This window comes from Lygodium microphyllum, chromosome 2 (assembly GCF_053477565.2).
Source record: "Lygodium microphyllum isolate KBCC chromosome 2, Lygodium_microphyllum_v1.1.10, whole genome shotgun sequence".
Classification (NCBI taxonomy): Eukaryota; Viridiplantae; Streptophyta; class Polypodiopsida; order Schizaeales; family Lygodiaceae; genus Lygodium; species Lygodium microphyllum.
Genome location: NC_141136.1, coordinates 191,769,162 through 191,789,871, shown reverse-complemented (window position 1 = coordinate 191,789,871; position 20,710 = coordinate 191,769,162). Strand labels below are relative to the sequence as shown.

Here is a 20,710-nt window from a genome sequence, read left to right as displayed (position 1 = left end):
GTTGTATCTCAATCCTGGCTCTCTAAGTAGCTAGTAACATTCTTGCCTATGGAAGGGGGCCCATATCCATCGTCTAGCATAAGTCACATGATCCTTGGTCATGATCATGACATGACAATTGAAAATCCAAGGCATTGCCAAAACTCACACCACCATGTGCAAGAAAAGCTAGGTGGAAAAGCCATCTCTACCCATACTCTCCATCAATCTTAAGACCGCCCTCATGAAGAAAAGCTAGGTGCGAAGGCCATCTCTATCCAAATTTTCCATCAACCTTGAGACTACTCTCCTCAAAAGATGCAACTTTTTCTAGACTAGAACACACAAGAAGGTTCTCTATGTAGCCATCTCCTCATGAGATGGAGTAGGGTGGTGCCCATGTAGCTCAACAGAATCAAAATTGACTATACATGACACTCAAGTCTCAAAACACTAAATCATCAAAGATATTAAGCACACAAAAACCCTCAACTCATATGGTCTTACTATTTACTTTTGTTTGGAGATGATAGTATCACAAATCCAAGGTTTTAACAATGCTAGCCACTCTATGTATGAGATACTCCTATATCTAGTGCACAAACAATTAAAACAAATGGGACAGATGAAACAAGAGGAGCACCACCTATGTCTTACGTTGTCACCTTCTTCTTTTCCTTTATATTTTGCTTCATAGCATTAGGATAAGCCTTCATCTCATGACCCTTCTTGCAAAGTAAAACAATAGTCTTGCCTTCATAACATCCTCCAACTAATTTGAAGATAAGGATCAAGACTCATCCAAACTCACCATAGCTTGGTCACATACTCCCCTATAGTTCAAATGAGTGAACATCTAGAAAAGCACTATTAAAAGATCAAGCCAATACCAAAAGCTCGCCATATGGACAGCATAACTAGTTACAAGGGTCTAATCCACTCTTGTAGTGTCACAAAGTTGTTTTAGCTTTTTCAAATTTTAGCTTTTTTTTTCAACATGTAGAACTAGTGTGCAAATTAACTCTTCGAAGAAAATCCAAGATGATGGGGAGAGGGGGAGGGGGAGCTCTTGCACATCTTCTAGAGTTCCAAAAACCTAGGTCTTAACATTAGAATTGGAAAATAGCAATATGATGAACTTCATGACTTGATGAGACTTACTTTATCTCCATGCTTTATTTGCTTAAATTGAATTGAGGTTCTTCTGCCTTGTGACAGCTCCTTGGGGATGGTTTTGCCATGTGTTTCTCAATGACAAATAGGAGAGAGTGGACATACCAAGCAATCATTCGTCAAACGTTTAACTTTGAACAAATAAGTATGAGAAAACCTTCATCAAAACACTCTGATATCACTTTGAGATGGGGAGGGAGGAAAACTAAACTTCCTTGCAAATCTAAAAACGAGTGCATTTGGACAATATGGAATACCATGAACCAATGCACCCCCCCCCCCCCCCCAAGGTGGGGATTACTTGTGTTCATGCATGAAGGAATATTTAAAAAGGTGGACAGACTTTGGCATAAAAATAGTATTTCTCAACAATAAAACACCCTAGCTATCAAAATGTGCCCAACTCTTATCCTTCACCACCAAAGATTTGTGTAGAATGCCATAAAATAAAAAACATAGCATAGCAGCATGATGTAAGCACCACAAAACATGTCTGACTTCATGGTCTTTCATTGTCTAATGCTACATAATAGTTGCACCAATATTCCACCCAAAATAAAACAGTTTCACAAGCTAGAAAACAAGGATTTGCTGCAACAAGCTGTTACAAATATATTCAATTATCTTTGTGAGTTAATAAAAGCAGATCATGGCTGCAACCTCTTGGCAGGTAGCCATGCCCATTGCTTCTCCTTATTCTCTTCGAATCATCATTCATGTGTCAAAGATACAAAGAGGCCTCACTGCCACTTTACAAAAGGAATGGCCCTCAAAGGGGTATTCTACTTTGCAAACACTATCACGGAGTTGTGATATCATCTACAAGGATCATGGTTAATGGTTGAGACTATGACAAGCAGAAGAATCAACATTTCAGATCAGATAATAGAGGAGAATTCTTATCCAAAGAATTCAGCCAATACCTCCCAAAACATGGGATAAGAAGGCAGCTTACTCGCGGGTATACACCTCAGCAGAATGATGTTGCAAAGAGGAAGAATAGGACCTTGCTTGAGGCAGCTAGATGCATGCTGAAAGACCAGCAACGAGCAACTTGCAAATTGCAAATGGGCTGAAATGCATCTAGGATAGTAAAATGATGTTGTCACTTGCAACATTGATTTGGAAACTATTTACACCATGTGTCAATTATGATTTCGATGTTAAAATAGGTGCGCCACAAGACCTGCCTTGTTCATTCTTACATGACCACAAGCTCCATCCATTGGCAGTATAGAGGCATGTAAGCCATCCCAATCAATCTTCTCAATGCTCATTCACCTTAGAGAGATCTGCTGCTCAGCTAACGAAAGGGATTGCAGTCCAAAAAAGCAAGACAATATCAGTACCTCCAAGCAACTCTCTACTGCTGCCAAGAGTATTGGCCATGTGCAGTAGACAATCTACTACAACAAACAGAAAAGTAATACCCCACCCTCATAAAAAAGAGAAATAAAATAGAACAGAAGAGAAGTAAAGCACGCCATTGCTTAAGTTTAAGGATAACTGCTATAGGTTCAACAAATTTGTCTGCATATTTACAGGTCCAACACTTTTTTTTGCATAATTCGGGCAAGAATACTAAAGTACTGCAACAAATAAGCAGCCATTAGATGACCAAGAACATTAGAAACCATCTACAATAAGCATACACCTCCCCCTCCCCTTTTTCTTTTCTTCTTTTTTTCTTTTTTTTTGGGGGGTGTGTGGGGAGCTGAAGGAATGTATCCAATATGCCTTGCAATCTCTTGAGAACTTTGGACAAATTTCTCAAGCATCAACAATCAAACACATTGGTATCTGGAAACAGATTCAGTGCTTTGTGAAAAAAAATACACGCAATTTCAACACTCAGCGTGAGCATAGAATATGAACAATCAAGCACCACATGATGTCATATATTGCTCCATTTACATTGTCAAATCGAGCAGGAGTTTGTATGAACAATCAAGCACCATATGATGTCATATATTGCTCCATCTGCATTGTCAAATCAGGCAGGCACCAACTCACATAGAGTAGATTACCGTGGCATCCTTGATTGGCACTTGTGAAACTTTTCTACTTCAATTTCTCTGCAGAATAGAAACTACAACTGAAGTAGAAAAGACCAAGCTGACCCTTGTCCTCGAGTCATTTTCGTTGACAATAAACATCTTCCATACAACTGGATACCAACACAAGTCACACCTACGATGCAGAAATGGGAGATAATTAAGAGGATTCTCCAAAAGAATACCTGTGCTTGCATACTTCTTATAATATCAGCTAGAAGGCTATCACCGGCAATCAATCGCACATTTTTTATCAGCATATCTCGTGCCATTGTCCCAGCCTAACAATACGGAGCAGACCAGATGAACCACCTCTTTTCACAGTCCAGTACAAACCATACAGGGGCAAAAAACAAACCCCATCATACCTTGAACTTGACATAAAGATGTTTCAAGGTACTCATTTTCTCTTCTGGAAGCTTGTTTTGCAGAAAGCGAAACAACATGGGGAAACACATCCATGGAGATCGAGGAGCCCGGTTAGGGCATCTTCGACTCAACCCACCTAGTCCAAGCGTTTCTGGAACAGTGTGTCCAACCTGCATGATTAAAAACTATAAATGGCAAGGACAAATACAAAACCACCTGAATATAATCTGTTCCGAAAAATATATATGTTTGCTTAGCATCATGAAGACTATCAATCATCAATCAAGCCACACAAATTTATTAGTACAAAGAAAATAGAAATACATAATTATCATGGCAATCATCGTATTCACATTTGACTGAGCAAAGATGGCTTCTTACCACCCCAGATGTGTATTCTCCTGTCGATTTCCTGCTTACTGACGGCAAATCCCTTCGAAACACTGGTGTTTTATTAGAGAACTGCCTCCTTCTCAATGCCGTAATGATATCTGAAAGAATGCACATCTGAATCCTGCATTGACCTCAAATAATTTTGAAAAGGATAAAAAATGGGTACACAATAACCATATAAATACCCACCCTGCCATGAAGATTCTAGCTTAAAACTGACGACATATTCAGGTAGGATATGTGTGTTCATATGAGTACTCCATATGATATACCGTTTTGGACTAGAAATATCATCAACACCAGTATCATAATCCTCACTGCTGGGATGGAATTGCTCAGACCCTTGAGCAACCTGTTCCATGCTTCCCAGTATTACTCGGCACAAGACCATGTGTTGTTCACCATTTTCGTCAATATCTGAATATACGGCACTGGGAAAAGAAGGAAAGCAATATTCATTCAATAATCCCTCTGTAAGGTAACAAGCTAAACAATCATTTAAATAGAGGCTTTAAGTTGCACGTTTGAAAACCAAGTTACTGAAAGTAAGAACATACTTTATTTTATATGGAAGATTTTACTACTTCAACCCAATAAAAATATAAGCTAACCTGACATGGGAGTAATCTTCAGGAGCAAGATAAACCCCAACGCCGTACATAGCACCATTTTCTGGAACTCTAGGTTGTCCAAACCCATGTAAGACAATACCTGAAATCCCATGCTTGGAGGTGCCATGCCAAGCATACCTAACATTTGCATCACCGCGGGCCTTCCTTGTAACCTCTTCCTGCTTTCTGAAGGCCTCGTATCTGCCCTGGCCAACTGTGCTCTTGTGGCAATCTTTAAAAATACCTGTTATACTTGCATATGATGCAAGCATGCCAAGCCCAGTCAAGAACCTGTTCTCAACAACCTTAAAATCTTCGCTTGCATCCTCCAATTTCACAATTTTGTCATGTAGTAGTGCAAAATCATGAGAAACTCGAACCTTGGGACTTGCAGTGCATGTCAATGCCTCCCCACCAACCCTCAAATCAGATGTTACCTCAGAACTTTCTTCCACAGAAGAAACTGCTGTGGGCTTACTCGTCACATCTGAACAAACCCTTACTTTGCCACTTTGGCAAGAGTCAATTCCTGTAAACCAGTTTGCAATGGTAGCCCCGTGCTGATATGGTGAAGCAGGTTTAAACAAGTGAGAGTGATAGCCTTCAATACACTTTGATGGGAAAAAACATTTGCCTTCCACATCAATCCAAGCTATAGAGCGCAGATAGCCTGTTTGCAAATTTAACTGCAGCATGTACACAAAATCAAGGAGGTACCTCTTCTCCTCTACCATTAGTACGGTGGAGCTTTGGCGAGCCTTGAAACAGTCAACAACAGAAACAATGGCATTTTTGGAGATGTCTTTCCAATCCCCTTTGTCATAAAACATGAATCTTGCAGGTAATCCACTCTTTTGAAAACTACTCGTAGTCTGAACAGTAAGCTTCGATGGCCATCCATATAGCTCTGCTGGGGGAGCCTGACAAACGACAGATCCATCAATTTTAAGATCTAAGAATTCCACTTTAGGACGTTTGCATTCCTCTAGCGACCTGCCATCCTGTGCATCCTTGTCAGCCAGATGTAAAGCAGCAGCAGCTCTTTTCCTCTTAAGCTGCTGGATGTCATCGTGAGAAATTCTTTCTGTAACAACAGAGGTCGCATCTTTGCTGTCCGTCTTTGTGTACATGAAACAATTCCTCTGGAGGGCAGCATCATCGTGAGAAATTCTTTCTGTAACAACAGAGGTCGCATCTTTGCTGTCCATCTTTGAGTACGCGAGAAAATTCCTCTGGAAAGCAGCTTGCTTACAATCCACGCATCGGTTCTCCTAGGCGAAAAAGAACAGCTAATCTGGGCCTGTATTTGCAGGTCATCAAACATTGAAATTCAGAGCTGATGCTGCCCGGGAGAAAATTCTCAATTTTGACGGGGAAACCAATCAGGATAGAAACCTCGAGCAAGAAACCCTAAAAATCCTTATCAAACTTGCTTTCAGAGATACAAATTCGACCTCAATTGATTGAGAGAGAGGCAGCGAAAGGAGTTACCTTGAGGGAAGGGGAAGTGGTAGATGAGGCCATGGCGATGGAAGAGAGATGGAGTGGAGAGATGGCATGATGATGATAACGGCGTCCGGATTGGAAAGACGATACATAGAAGGAAGGGACGCCGGGGTGCTCATTCACGCGCCGCTGGCAGATTGGTCTTCTGACGGTGTCACAGGCACATGGAAGCTCCTGGCTATGACTGCTCACACACACACACACTCTCTCTTTCTCTCTCTCTAGCTGCAACAGAAGCGAGACAGAAGAGGCAGAGAAGAGGAAGACGACGGCCTCGTCACGCGCCGTTAGCCTTCGCCGTCGGATTTGACGGAGCCTCGCGCTCACCGGCACGTGTCGGTCGACATACACAACTTGCTCTCCACGCTATGGCCCCACTCCGCATATAGCCGTTTCGTCTACCGGCCCTGCAGCCCTTCCGGTTGCCCTATCCTCCAAGTCATCTTCGGTCAACGAAGTGTTCCATACGTCAGAAATCCTACGAGAGTTAAGAGGGGCTTCACACACTTTTGTGTGTTGTGTGTATCGAAGTTGCATCCATTGAGGCGTTTCAGTTGCTTCACACACCTCCTATTGCCAGGGCCTCCACCAAAGGTGGAACAATCTTTTGAGAAGGGAAAAGGTGCATTTACTAGGGGAGAAGGAACCTCCAATTAGCAATCGTTATTCGAAACAAACAAGACATTTAGGTAGCTCTTGCCTATTAAGCAAAAGTTAAGAAAAGGAATCCTCCATCCCTTTTTTGTGGATGCATTACACAACACACCATGTGAAGGTCTAAAAAAATCAATCAAATGGATGTGATCCCTTTACGGATACGTAACACAACACATCATGCGAAGGTCTCAAAAATCAATCATATGGAAGTGGTCCCTTTGTGGAACTCCTAGACTGAAGACCCTCTTGGGGGGGCTTCCCACAATCCTTTTTCCAAATGGCATGATGCTCATTCCCTTTGCTTTCCCAAGCAGCCAAATGATGCTACCAGTTGTTAAACTACTGAAATATTCCATGATATGCAAAAGTGACAAAACACATAAAAGTAGCTATATATTGCAGCTAACCACTCCCCACACTAACCCCAGGGGGTGCTAACTCAACACTAGCAAGGGGGCAATGTCATGAGGACATGTGGATTAATTTTTAACCACATGTTTAACTAAATGTTGCACATGTGAGTGAATTTAAGATTAGTGCAGGTTAATGAGCTTGGGACCCAAGGGAATGAGCAAATGCCAAAGGCAAAAGTTGTAGTTAGTTATGTCGCATAGATACTAGGTGGTATCTAGTGCCAAATATTGGCCATAAGTATCAATTGGTGACACTAGAGATGCAGTGTTTAATGGTGTTTAATGTTGACCTGATGGCCAAATTTGGCACAGGGACACTAGAGAGATGAAGTGGCCTAGCCAATTTAATTAATGGCTAGTCAAACTATTTAATTAATGGCTAGTCAAACTATTTAATTAATGGCTAGTCAAACTATTTCGCTAGACATTTATATAGTTATCATATTAACTTTTAGTAATTTTAAACTAAAAATTAATATAATCATGTGCATTAAGTTGGAAATTCATTTGGAAAGGCTACCACTTGTTAAATTGTCCAAAGGGAGGCAAAGAAAATACATGGGTAAGGCTAGGAGAGTAAAAAAAAAAGCTGAGAGAGAGAGAGAGAGAGAGAGAGAGAGAGGATAATTCATTCTTGCTAAAAACACATCTTGAAGTGTTGGAGCAGCCATCATGAGCTGAGTTTCACACATTACCAATAGGTGTTTATAGATTTAGAGCAATCGACAGCTGCACGAGATCCTAGGCAGTTGGGTGACAGCCCCAAGCTAAAGGTGTCAATAGATTTTGGATCTCAAGGTGCAAGCAACGGCATTTATTACTATTGAGATAGGGCAACAACTGCATTTGACTTATCTCCTGTCATTTCTCACAAGACAAAACTCTGGATTTGACCCTTGGAGGCTGAGGAATTTCAGTTTTATATGCTGTAAACCCTAATTTATAGTAGAAACCAAGGTTGAGCATATGCCTCAAGAAGCATGCCAATCATTGAAGACTCCAAGACGTGAATTATTCGAGGTTGAAGGTGATTTTTAGGTGAAATTGGGAGGACTAGTCAACCATCAAATTAGGGGCATTTCCACTCTTTTGGAAGTGGGTGAAGGCCAATTGATTTCTTGAATCAAGGGGCAAATCAAATTGAACACTTATTGGTCACCTTGGATTACAAAGGGGATTGGGAGAATCCCATTGTAAATCAACTTCTACTTCAATAAAGCTAAAGAAATACCGAACAAGGCACCAATGTTGGGGCCAACCAGGTGTCCATTGTCCAAAGATTAGCAGGTAAATTTGTATTTTCAGTTTTGCAAAAAAATGATGAGTGCTATAATCAAGTTGTAATCAAGGAATTACCACCCATCCACTAAAGAAAGGCTAGTTATAAGTAGCATTAGGTGTTTCTTACCACCTAGGATGTGATACTTTTTGTAATAAGTCTCTCAACTTCAAAAGTGAAGCTAACTAGATTAAGTTTTTCCTTTAAAGACATTTCCTAGCCATCAACCTCTACAAAAGCTATGTTTGTTTATGATCTTTTTACTCCTACTCTTCATAGGGTGATCAAACTCTAATGCTGGCTACACACTTTTAGTGTGATGCCACATGCACTACTTACTATAGTTTTTGGATAATAGTAAGTAAAGTGAATTGCATGTGGCACATCCTATACAAGGGGATAGTTTTACTTATTGGACTTTTAAAAAAATGCATGTGGCATGACTAATAGTGCCCACTTACAAAAGTCTTGGACTTAAGACTCCATGATTGGCCTAATACAATGGGATATTTTCCATATACATAGGGCTAATTTTACTAACTAGACTTTAGAAAACGGATCTAGTCATAACTCTTGTGTGGTATGACCCTTAATACATACTTATGAAAGTCTTGGACTTTGACTCCATGATTGGCCCAACATAAGGGAACATTATCCCTTTACATCGACAAACCTAATACAATTGGACATCATCCCCTTGTAATGATCGGCCTACCCTTGCATTTTTTAGTTTCTATGCTAGTTTAGAAAGCTAAAGCGAATGTAATTTAGCGATTGACTTAAACTCTAAGCTTTATAGGGAGCAACAATGGTCTTATTTTTCCACATGTTGCTAATCTTCTTCAAACTCGCCTATTTGAGCATGTTGCAATAGTCACACAATATCAAGATCAACATTAGTTTCTATGGGTTTCCAAAGTAACTCTAATAATAACCAAGGTGGTGCCCAAAAAGTTAGGAGAAAACATACAAAATGTTTTGATAAACTTATGGTGACCATTGGAAGTTGTTGTATGAAACTAAGAGGTGTTACCTTGGGCTTGCCTTGAGTACTCGATGTGGCATTTAGGATGTATTGCCCACTAAAAGCATACATAGAACATCCCATATGCGAAAAAGATCAATCAAGGATAATTGAAGAAAAGCATTATGCTAGATGAATGTCTTAATAGGGTGCATTTGTGCTATGTTGAGATGTGTCTTTCTTAAACATGATTATGTATTAAGGTAACCATGCCAACATGAGAATGGGGTTGTATTCTTGCATTAATGCAATGATAATTTGTGCTTGAACTTTCTTTAGATGCTAGTTGTTGACTTGCTTAATTTTCACTTCGATGTTGTTGCATTGTCGATTAATGTCGAGCTATTTAAGGGATTGCATTAAGTTAAAGAAGAAGTGAAATGTGCCAAACAAAGCAATCCACTCTTTGTTGAGTAGTAGCTTCACACTTTCTTACCTTGTTGAGTAAAGATGATGTGTGAATTTGGGAAATCCTTTCTAATGACTCGATATGAATTTGCAATGTGTACCTTATTTCTTTGTATACAAACAAATGAAGTTGTCATATAGTCGTAGTGCACTTTCTTGTCCTTGAAATTCCACAAATACAAGTATGACTTTGCATTAAATCGTGGAAGGATAGAAGAAACCATCCCCAATTTTTCCACCAAAAAGGAGTTTTGTAAAAGAATGAGGTCAACATAATAAATTGTCAACAACATCATTAAGTAGCTTACTCAAGCTTGATGTGCGATGTCTTTGTCTTCTTGTTCAAATCACCGGTGTTTCCTTGTAATTAGAGGCAAGTATCCACTATGAATGACAAATGTAAAGCTACATTGGAATCAATCTACCATAAATGATTGTTTCCTAAGCAACCCACTTCGTGTGTGGCATGTCAAACTGTGTTTTGGAAAATGAGGAAATTGACACCTTAGTCTAAAATAAGAACAAGAATCAAACATAAAGAACTATTTTGGTCCCATAAATCTTACATGCTTAATTAAAGTATTATTCCCATAAATCTTATGTGCTTAATCAAAGTAATATTTATTCTCTTCCCCTTAACCAAAAAAATTCGATTGTAATCATAAGGAAAAGTATGCAAATCAACCTTTTTGTTTTTGCCTTGTTACTGTCGTCTAGAACTAGAGAAATGTCCATGTGTGATAGATATGTAGAGAGTTTCAAATTCTTTTAAGAATAACTTTAAGCTTTGCACATAGCTAAGATGACACTAGACTTATATCATGTTGTTAGACCTATCTCATCCTCTCATGAAGGGTAAAGGGGGCAATAAAGTGACACCCTCCAAAAGCAAAATGCACCAGAGTGACAATTTTGCAAAAAAGATATAGCTTTTTTAGCCTACTATTGTTTTGAACTAGAGAAATGCCCATGTATGATATATGTGTAGAGAGTCTCAATTTCTTCTAAGAATAACTTAAAGCTCCACATATTGCTAGCATGATACTAGGCTTATATCATGTTGTTAGACCTATCTCACCCTCTCATGTAGGGTAAAGGGGCCAGTAAAGTGAAGCTCCCCACCAAAAGCAAAACACACCCCACCACAATTGAATGATAATTTTGCCCAATAAAAAGCTTTTTTAGCCATTCAACATTATGATACATATTTTTTCATGTGACACATAAGCTTAATGTGAGTTAGACAATTGAGTTATATAAATTTTTTAATATTTTGGATTTTGTAAAACCTTAAAATAATGCATCCTTAAGTGTCACTCTATTGGGCCCTCATTGTCACTCTTCTGTGAACCCTTCATTTACAACTAGGGCTACATTAAAAAAACATCAAAATGCCCCAAAGTTTTTTCTTTGAGTTCCATGTGATATATATACTTGGACTATTCAAAAAAATTCATGGAACTCACTTGACAGAAAAAGTTACAATGGAGAATTGTTAGATGACAGTATATTGGGCCCTTTAGCCTATATGAGTTAAAGAAGTACGTTTGCATGTGCTTGACCACATAGCATGGGCTACTAAAGCATCCTTATCTTTATTACACTTTTGTGTCTCTAACCATAGATGAAAAGAGTATAAAAATGCAATGCTACACCTATAATAGTACCAAGCATATGAAAAAAGCCCATATTGCATACTTTAGACAGTTGGCATACCTAAGCAAAGGCAAAGTTTGCACGATTGCTTCTTAACAAAGTCCCAAACACCATATCAATGTCTCATAAGTTATCAAGCACAATCAAGGTGTGCTTAATCTTTCGCTCAAGAAAAGCCATTTGATGCACTTTTGCCCTTGCCATGTAGAAGTAAGTAATGCATTGCATAACTTACAAAAAGTTTTCTCATGTTTTTAAGAATATTCTACAAACATGCCATAAGCATTTTTTAGCTACAAAATATGATATCCGTTATATAGTTCTTAGAATGCTCTAATTCCATGATCAAAGGTGGCTTCTTTTGAACATGTGGCCTTCCATGGACTTAGTGGACATGGACCATTTTTCTTTTAGAACACAAATTAGGAAAATAAAAAAAATAGAATTATTGGTTTGCTTTCTTATATCTCATACATTTTCAAAAAGCGACGATATGGTAGGACCAATATTTGATTAGTTTGCTTTATTATAGTTATTATATTTCCTAAATAAGAGTTATAAGAGGTAGGATAGTCTCTCTCTTCAAGCTCTTATAAGTGGTAGGACCTTCTCTCTTGCCGCTCCTTTATTAATATTTCTATCTTCCCACATGACCTCTCTCTCTCTCTCTCTCTCTCTCTCTCTCTCTCTCTCTCTCTCTCTCTCTCTCTCTCTCTCTCTCTCTCTCTCTCTCTCTCTCTCTCTCTCTCTCTCTCTCTCTCTCTCTCTCTCTCTCTCTCTCTCTCTCTCTCTCTCTCTCTCTCTCTCTCTCAAAAGGATGTGTGCATGACACTTCCACAAAAAAAAAGTGAATGAGGTGCCAAGTAAAAGGAGATTTCCAAAACCAAGAGGGAAGAATAATTTTATAATGTGAAGGTTATATATTAGTTTATTGAAAATAAAATGTAAAGTTTACAACTTTCATCACGAAGAAACTCAAAACAAGCTAAATTACAAAAATCTTATGATATATTTCAAAGAAGCTTATAGGTAACTGTATAAACATTGGCAACCAAGTTTAGCCTTCCTTCAAAGTTTTCTACCTCCAAGGATTGTTTGCATGGGACTAACTTTTGAATGGAGACCTAGCTTAAGCATAAGGCTAGCAAACTTATTCCATAAAGACCTTTAAGACAATCCCAAAGAAATGTAAAGGATCAATCATTTAGGATACAATATTTCAAGCCACCATAACCTTGATAGTCCAATTGATCAAAATTGCTTCTTTTTTTAAGTTTGATTAGAGGCTTCCCCTTCTTATTTGCTCACGATTTGTAAGAGTTGCCATAATTGAGACCAAAGAGGTATGCCATTCCTCCTTCTTTCTAGCAAGTGTTGTATCGATTCACTCCACTTCTTGAAGAGGCAAATCACAAGATTTCAACTTGTGTGAATTGGAGAGTATTAAAATCCAAGGGGTCCCTCCAATTCCTAATGCACTTTTGCGTTAGAGTAATATCCATAGGAGCCAACCTATTAGTAAAAGATTCCTTATTAAGCCAAATAGGCAGAAGAGAAGCACCCCTTAATCTACAACATCTCCCACCCACTTCCAACATTAAAGCTCACCATGAGTAAGCAAATTTCTATTATATTGGAGTGCTTGACTTTCACCTTATCAAGAGTTAAATTTTCAACAACTTGAGAGCCTCTAGGCTTTCTTCAAGCAAGACTATAAGCCTGGACACATCTTCCTATGCCAAGGTGAGTTGCTTAAAATAAAAGTCCATTTGGTGGATATTGATATCCATATAGTATCCAAGAGAAGCTTCTCAATCCTATTACCAATTTGGTAAAAGGAAGAATAGAAGTTGTATGAGTAATCATTGAGGTAAGAAACACTTTAACAAGTGCAAGTTTATTAGTCAACCCTAAAGAGAATGCACTCTATGTCTTAAGCTTGTCATGTAGCTTCTCAAGAAGGTAGTTGTGAGCTTCAGTTTAGAGTGACTCCAATCCCAATGGGACACCCACCAAGGTATTTGAACATACTGTCAAAGATGAAACATCTTAAGATACTGTCAAGGATGAATAATCTTAAATCTAGCTAGGAAGTCATTCAAATGAAGGTAAATTATTTTAATCTCATGCGAGCTAGCCATAGAGCTTAAGATCTTGGTAAAATTAACATAAACACCAACAATTAGCACATTCAAGTTCCAGAAACATCAGTGCTACAAAGTGGAATCTATGAGAAACCATTAAGATGTTAATAAACACGCCACTAACTTTAGTATCCAAATTCCTCAACAAAGCTTTATTAATAATTGCAAACAAAAGAGGGATGACGAATAAATCTATCTCACTAATCTCACAAGCAAGGACTTTGCACACTACTAGCCATTAATCTATATTACCATATTATTTTGGTTGTATGTTCGGGAAGCCCTGAGAACCTCCAAAGGGGTTCTCAAACCTACCTCCCTTCCCAAAGCTCCCCTTTTTAATTTAAACCCCATTCTCTCTCTCTCTCTCTCTCTCTCTCTCTCTCTCTCTCTCTCTCTCTCTCTCTCTCTCTCTCTCTCTCTCTCTCTCTCTCTCTCTCTCTCTCTCTCTCTCTCTTTGTGTGTGTAACAAGCGGGATACACATCGACTAGGGTTTAGACACCCCGTCACACTGACCGGGGTATTTAAGGTGTAAGAGCCCCAGATTAGGGCAACCAGTTATTATCAAGATCATACTCTTCACCTTCATCTCCAGCTTCCATGACTTCCTCCTCCCTTCTCTCCTCCCTTCTCTCTTTCTCTCTCTTCTTTTAGTCTTCTTCCTTCTTCTTCTTGCTCTCTTTCTCTCTCCTCAGCTCTTCTTCTCTCTCCTCTCAGCTTCTTTCATTACAAGTGGTATCAGAGCTTCAGTCTTTGGTCCTTTCTTCTTCTCTCTCCTCTTAGCTTCTTTCATTACAAGTGGTATCAGAGCTTCAGTCTTTGGTCCTTTTCTTCTTTCCCCTTTCTCCCTTTTCAAATCCCAAAAACCCTAGTTACTTAGCTTATAGGTACAAGTACATCAAGAAGGATTGCAGCTAACTTTAGCTTTTTGGAGCAAACAAGAGCTATGGCTGGAGACTCAGACATATATGGAGGTAAAACTGTTAAAATAGCAGGTCGTCACTTCTTTTCATGCAAATTTTAGGAGTCCTAGGGCAAGTTGGAGGTTCAACAGTTTAAATAAGGGAAAAAAACCACATTTCCTTTTTATTCCAGACTTCTCTCTCTTCCCCATCAAGTTTTTCCCTCAAGCTCCCATGGTAGACTGCCCCCAAATCCGTTCTTCCTGCTGCAACCAGCCCTCAACCTCAACACTCAGCCCCCCCACAAGCTTCCCAGGGTCATTTCCCACTTGGCAAACACCTCGGTGACTATCTTCGGCCCATCTGAGACAATAGGCAGCAGTTCGCAAAATGCGGTGCGTTTTGTGCTGAGCTGTCTGCCTCCTCCAGCACTCTTGCCCTTCTCCTCCTGCTGCTTTGCCACTTTCCTACCACTCTTGGGCACCGACTCAACATACTCCTCTCTTTGCCCCTTAGCATTTTGACCCCGAGAATCAACTCCCATGGTGGACAGCAACTGGGACAGTTTGGAACAGCATGGGGCAGCCATGGATTCTTCAAACTGAAGCCTTCTCTGACCCAGAGAGCTCAACCCACACAAGCCCTTTAGCCCATGAATGAATCCTCTCACCCGGAGAGGAAGACTTGGAGTTCAGCATGCATGGAAACTTTGTGGGTAGCCATGAAAGCTTCACTTGAAGCTTCCCATTCTTGAAGCTCAAGCTCGGGGACAAGCACGGGAGCCTTCCTCATCAATAGGAGCATTCGAATGCTGAAATCTTCTTTTTTAGATGCCCCAACAACCAACAATCGGACTTGATCAATGGAGCAAGCGGCATCATGATGATTCATGCTTCAACGGTCTTCCCAAGCATTAAAGAGGTATGCCAATCTGATCTTAATCTCTCAATTTAGCCACTTGTTGAGCTTAATCCATTGTTGGAGAGATTCAAGATTTCATAGGTTTAATAGTTTAACCCTCTTCGTGTGCAAGCATCATACCTCTTCTTGAAATTCATTGTAATGGCTAACATTAACCCCCGATCTTGTCTTGTGATCTTGGATGAATAATAGCCATTGTAAATTGGGTAAGTAGGAACCAGTGAGTCACTGGACTGCCAAGGTAACCTCTACCCCAACCTTTATCATTCCTTGCATCTCATGAAAAGGCCCAATGTCTTCTTTCCAATGCATCTCATACTGATTGCTTATTAAAAATGTCTGCCATGTATACTCTGGTTGAGGAAAAAGGCTGATGCTAGGCGACGTGGTAAGACAAAAGAGAGGTGACCCTCCCTTATCACTTAAGACCCTGAAGGGGTGCACAACCCGGCCCGGGGGGAACTTTGCCCCCCTCTCGGTGATCCGGAGCCCGATACTTGTATGCAAGTGCAGGTACTCCCATGAGCTCCATTCCCCTGTCCCAATGCTAATGGCACCCATGTATGACACTTGAAGTACATGCAGTCAAAGGAGATGCATGGCAGTGAAAGTACTTATGCATTAATGGCAGAGCTGATGGGTATGCAATGATGCTTGGGATTATGCTCAGTATGCTCAAGATGTTATTGATGTGGCTGATCAGGCCCCTTGAACTATGCAGGACTGTCACAAAGATCCCATTGTAGAAAATTCTATTCTAAATCTGGGGGTGAACCCTATAGCTCCTCTCGAAGAGGGCTTTGTCCCCTCCGGTTTGAATCAAAAACCTCCCCAATCGGAGCTATGGTGTGAAAGTTATGCCCATTTTTTGTGTACTAGGGTCACTATAGACAGGATGCAGACCGCTCCAGGACAGGCACATTAAACCCATTACAGAAAATTCTAATCATTTTTTGTCACCAATGTTAATAGATCATCTCAAAGAGGACGTTGTCCCCTCTGACTTGAGCCCAAAATCTCATCAATCGGAGTTTCCTACAAAGAGTTACGCCCCTTTTACTGATAGCAGGTCTTGTGGACTGCATCCAGATGGCTGGCCAAAAAGGCAAAAGCAAGTCCCAAGAGGAACTCCGAAGGGAGATTAGAGACTCCTGGACCTCCATGAATGAGAACCAAGCTCGGCGCAAGATTACCATGGTGATATATAGGAGGAAATGCCTAAAATGGACCAGTATACCCTTCTCAATCACACCCTCTGCCAACATGAGCTCCGTCATATGGAACGACACAATGATATGGTCACCAACCACCGCCAAATGATGTTCAAGTTTGATGAAGTGATCGAGCACATGGCTATCTCAAACTCGAAGACTCAATAGACCTTGGAGTAGCTCACTGCTCTTGTTGCTCAATTAGCGACTGCTTCATCCCAAGAGAAGACCAATGACTCTAGGCATGAGTCTAGATGTCCTCCACATCAGGAATCGTCGCATGGTCCATAGGGTATACTTGGCGCTAAGGGAATTTCCCCTTCTACCTATGAGATCGGGGAACCCTCTCATATGCATGATGAGCCCCTATTGAATTCCCCCGTCCACCACGCCGGCAACATCCATTTGAGGCCTTCTCCCACCTTGGGTCGGATTTCACCCGCCCTATCTAGGAGCCCCTATGCATCCCATATGAATCAGCCCCATCAAGGACAATATGGTACAAATGGCCAACCTGGCAATCATGGATAGCATGGTTATAATGGACAACATGGGCTTAATGCACCACAAGGGATGTATGGACAGCAAGGCATATATGGCCACCACGGGCTGCATGGACAGCAAGGATTTCATGGGCAGCATGGCCCCTATGATCTACGTGACAAGGTCATCCTAACAAAGTACAATGGGAAATCCCCCTCACCATTTGACTTGGAGGAATGGACGTCCAAGTTGGAGTCCTACTTCAATATCTACCCCCGCACTGATGATCAGAAAATACTTTTTGCCTCTCTCCATTTGCCCACACATGGTGGCGCTATATCAATCGGGAGAATCAATAGTTCATTGAATGGAAAGATTTTAAAATGCATATAGCCCAAGTTTTTGTGTCCCCTGTGGAAAAAGAACGGTTGGCAAGATGATGGTACACTCTTGACCAACGTAACCTCATTGTACGTGAATACACAAATCAGTTCATGAACTTGACCATGTATGTGGAGAGCATTAGTGACGATGCTAAATTGCACAAGTACATCTATGGGTTGGAACTGAGTCTATTGACGAGGTCATGGCCCAAAAACCTACCACACTGTTTGATATAATCGAATTGGTTGAGAGATATGCAAGAAAGTACTGTAAGAATGAGCATTTTCAGCAAGGTGCTGGGTCCCCCCTACATTCCTTCACGATCAGCCCCATACAGAGGTGGTTTTCGAGGCACTTCTATGCCTAATAACAGCCCCAAAGTACCCACTTACCCTGCCTTCCATGCTGAAAGAAAAAAGGGCACTTTTGGGACAGCATCGGGCTCTAATACTGAAAATAAATAGTCCACTGCATCACCTTCCCATGGATCCATTAGTCAACGATTCATCTCCCCAGATGTTGTGAAGGAACGGAAAGAAAAGGGCCTATGCTTTAAGTGTGGAGATAAGTACACTGTTGATCATGCCTGCAATGTCCGTACAAGATAGCTAAGGTCAAAGTTCATAGCATGTATGTCATGGAAGATTGACACACTGAGGAGGATGACCTACCCATTGACCAGGCTGAGCCCACGGAGGATGTTGATCGCGAGCAGTTTTATGACCTCGAGGATGGGTTTCCCTTTGACCCGTGCGGTGCTCCATCATAGATACTTGATTTAACATCCCACCCACCTCCCACTTCCCTTTGCTCGATCTCCTTGGATGCTTGGATGGGTTCCCACAGCCCCAGTACCCTTCGCATTCAAGGCAGTATCAATGGAAAGCATGCTTTTATCCTTGTGGATAGTGGAAACACTCACAATTTTGTCAATAAATCAGCCATTGATTGGTTGAAATGTACCCCTATGGAATAACATCACCCCTTGAAGGTCCAAGTAGCGAATGGAGAAGAAGAAATCAGCACACATGTATGTCCTGCAGTTCCCTTATGCCTGGCTGAAAATTATGTGGCACTGGTTGATCTGATTGCCCTAGTTATGGGCCCCATTTATGTTGTCTTGGGCTGTGATTGACTGAAACAATAGGGGAAAATTGCTATGGAATTCTCTCCGATTTACATGGAGTTTATGATGCATGGATAGCCTATCCACCTAGAGGGAGTTCAAGATCATGCTAATTTTTAGCTCATTACAGCAAAGCAACTCAAACGGGAGTTTAAGAAATGCTCACAAATCTTTGTTTTGCAATTAAATAAGGACAATTCTGATCAGCCCTCTGCAGTATCTCATGATTCAGCCTTGCAGGCCTTACTTGAGGAATACAATGACTTATTTCAGATGCCTACATCCCTCCCTCCCAAGAGACAAGTGGACCACCCACTTGACCTAGAGCCCCATTCCAAGCTGATGAATAAACCTCCCTATAGACTCTCCAAGTGTGAGCGTGAAGAAGTTGCAAAGCAAATCAAGGAGTTGTTGGAGATGGGTTTCATTGAACCGAGTTCTTCCCCCTATGCATCCCCTATCCTTTTAGTCAAAAAGAAAGATGGCTCCTTTCGCATGTGCATTGACTACAGAGATTTGAACAAAATTATAGTGAAGAACCGCTACCCCATCCCACGAATTGATGATTTGCTAGATGAGCTCAAAGGGGCATGCTTTTTCACTAAGATTGACTTGCGCTCTGGCTACCATTAGATTCGTATGTAGGCAGGAGATGAGGTCAAAACGGCCTTCAAGACTGATCGTGGACTTTTATCATTTTCTTGTGATGCCTTTTGGGTTGACTAACGCCCCTGCCACCTTTCAAAGCCTCATGAACAAAATCCTACAGCCCTTTCCGTTCAAGTTTGTGCTTGTTTTCTTTGATGACATCCTCATTTACAGCGAGTCATCTATGGAGCACTTGACACACATTCGGAGGGTGTTTGACATATTGAGAGAGCATCGACTCTTTGCTAAGGAGAGCAAATGCATATTCATGTAGACATCTGTGGAGTACTTGGGACACATTGTGAGCAAAAATGGTAAACAGGCTGACCCGAAGAAGGTGCAATGTGTTAGAGATTGAACCACTCCTTCCACCACCACTTCTTTGCATGGCTTCCTTGGTCTCTCTTCATTCTACAGACGCTTCATTAAGCACTATGCCACCGTTGCAACACCTTTGACTGATCGCTTGAAAAAAGAGTCATTCTTTTGGGATGCCACTGTGGATCATAGCTTCAAACAGTTAAAGGATGCACTTACTTCAGCCCCCATCCTTGTTTGCCCTGACTTCTCTAAACTATTTACCATTCATTGTGATGCCAGTGGTTAGGGTATTGGTGGAGTATTGTTGCAAGAGCATGGTGTGATTGCATTTGAAAGCCGCAAGCTCAATGAGAAGGAGATGCAAATGATTGTATATGACCAAGAGATGTTGGCCATCCTCCATGCCATCAAGAAATGGTACCACTATTTGTATGGCATCCGCTTCCAAGTAAAAAGTGACCATCGAGTCCTCCAGTACTTCTTGACTCAGTCTACTTTGACTCCTAAGCAAAGGCGATGGGTGGCAACCTTATAGAACTATGACTTTGATATTTCACACACTTGGGGCAATGATAATATTGTGATTGATTCACTCTCTCGAATGTGGGCATGCAGAGTGTCCTCTATCTCAGAATTGCACAGTGATTGGGTTGAAGAGATCCAAGAGGCTTACTTGTTAGATGATTACTTTAGCCACACATTTTAGAAATTACAGCATGGGGTTATGGCTGAAAACTCCCAATATCAGTTCAAGCATGGCCTTATTTGGTCCCATGGCAAGATTGTCATCCCGTACACTCTCCCCTTCACGCAGAAGATCATGGAAGAGATGCATTCTTGCCCTACTACTGGTCACTTGGGTGTTTTCAAAACATACGACAGGATTGCCAAGAGCTTTCATTGGAAAGGCTTATGGAGGGACGTCAAGGACTTTGTGACCAAATGTGTTCCATGCCAATAGAACAAGGATAGTACACTCATGCATGCTGGCCTCTTGCAGCCTCTCCCTATCCCTGAAGGGAAATGGACTCACATCACAATGGACTT

At 40.9% G+C, this 20,710-nt stretch overlaps 1 protein-coding gene across 5 annotated transcripts in view; it reads right to left on the bottom strand.

Annotated features, from left to right (window-relative positions):
• The window catches only part of LOC148040754 (inactive poly [ADP-ribose] polymerase RCD1-like), a 31,278-nt gene extending 24,947 nt beyond the window's left edge, over positions 1-6,331 (bottom strand). For 4 of the 5 annotated variants that reach the window (XM_087661513.1, XM_087661515.1, XM_087661517.1 and 1 more), the window contains exons 1-6: positions 6,071-6,331; positions 4,580-5,879; positions 4,158-4,399; positions 3,957-4,066; positions 3,575-3,745; positions 3,392-3,487 (exon numbers count right to left, since the gene is read on the bottom strand). In XM_087661513.1, the coding sequence (XP_087517639.1) occupies positions 3,392-3,487; positions 3,575-3,745; positions 3,957-4,066; positions 4,158-4,399; positions 4,580-5,787 (1,827 nt within the window). In that variant the 5' untranslated portion in view covers positions 5,788-5,879; positions 6,071-6,331. Of the gene's footprint in view, positions 1-1,767; positions 2,456-3,391; positions 3,488-3,574; positions 3,746-3,956; positions 4,067-4,157; positions 4,400-4,579; positions 5,880-6,070 lie in introns of those variants that run through there. The other variant, XM_087661521.1, reaches the window with a different exon arrangement.
• Positions 6,332-20,710: the final 14,379 nt, after the last annotated feature.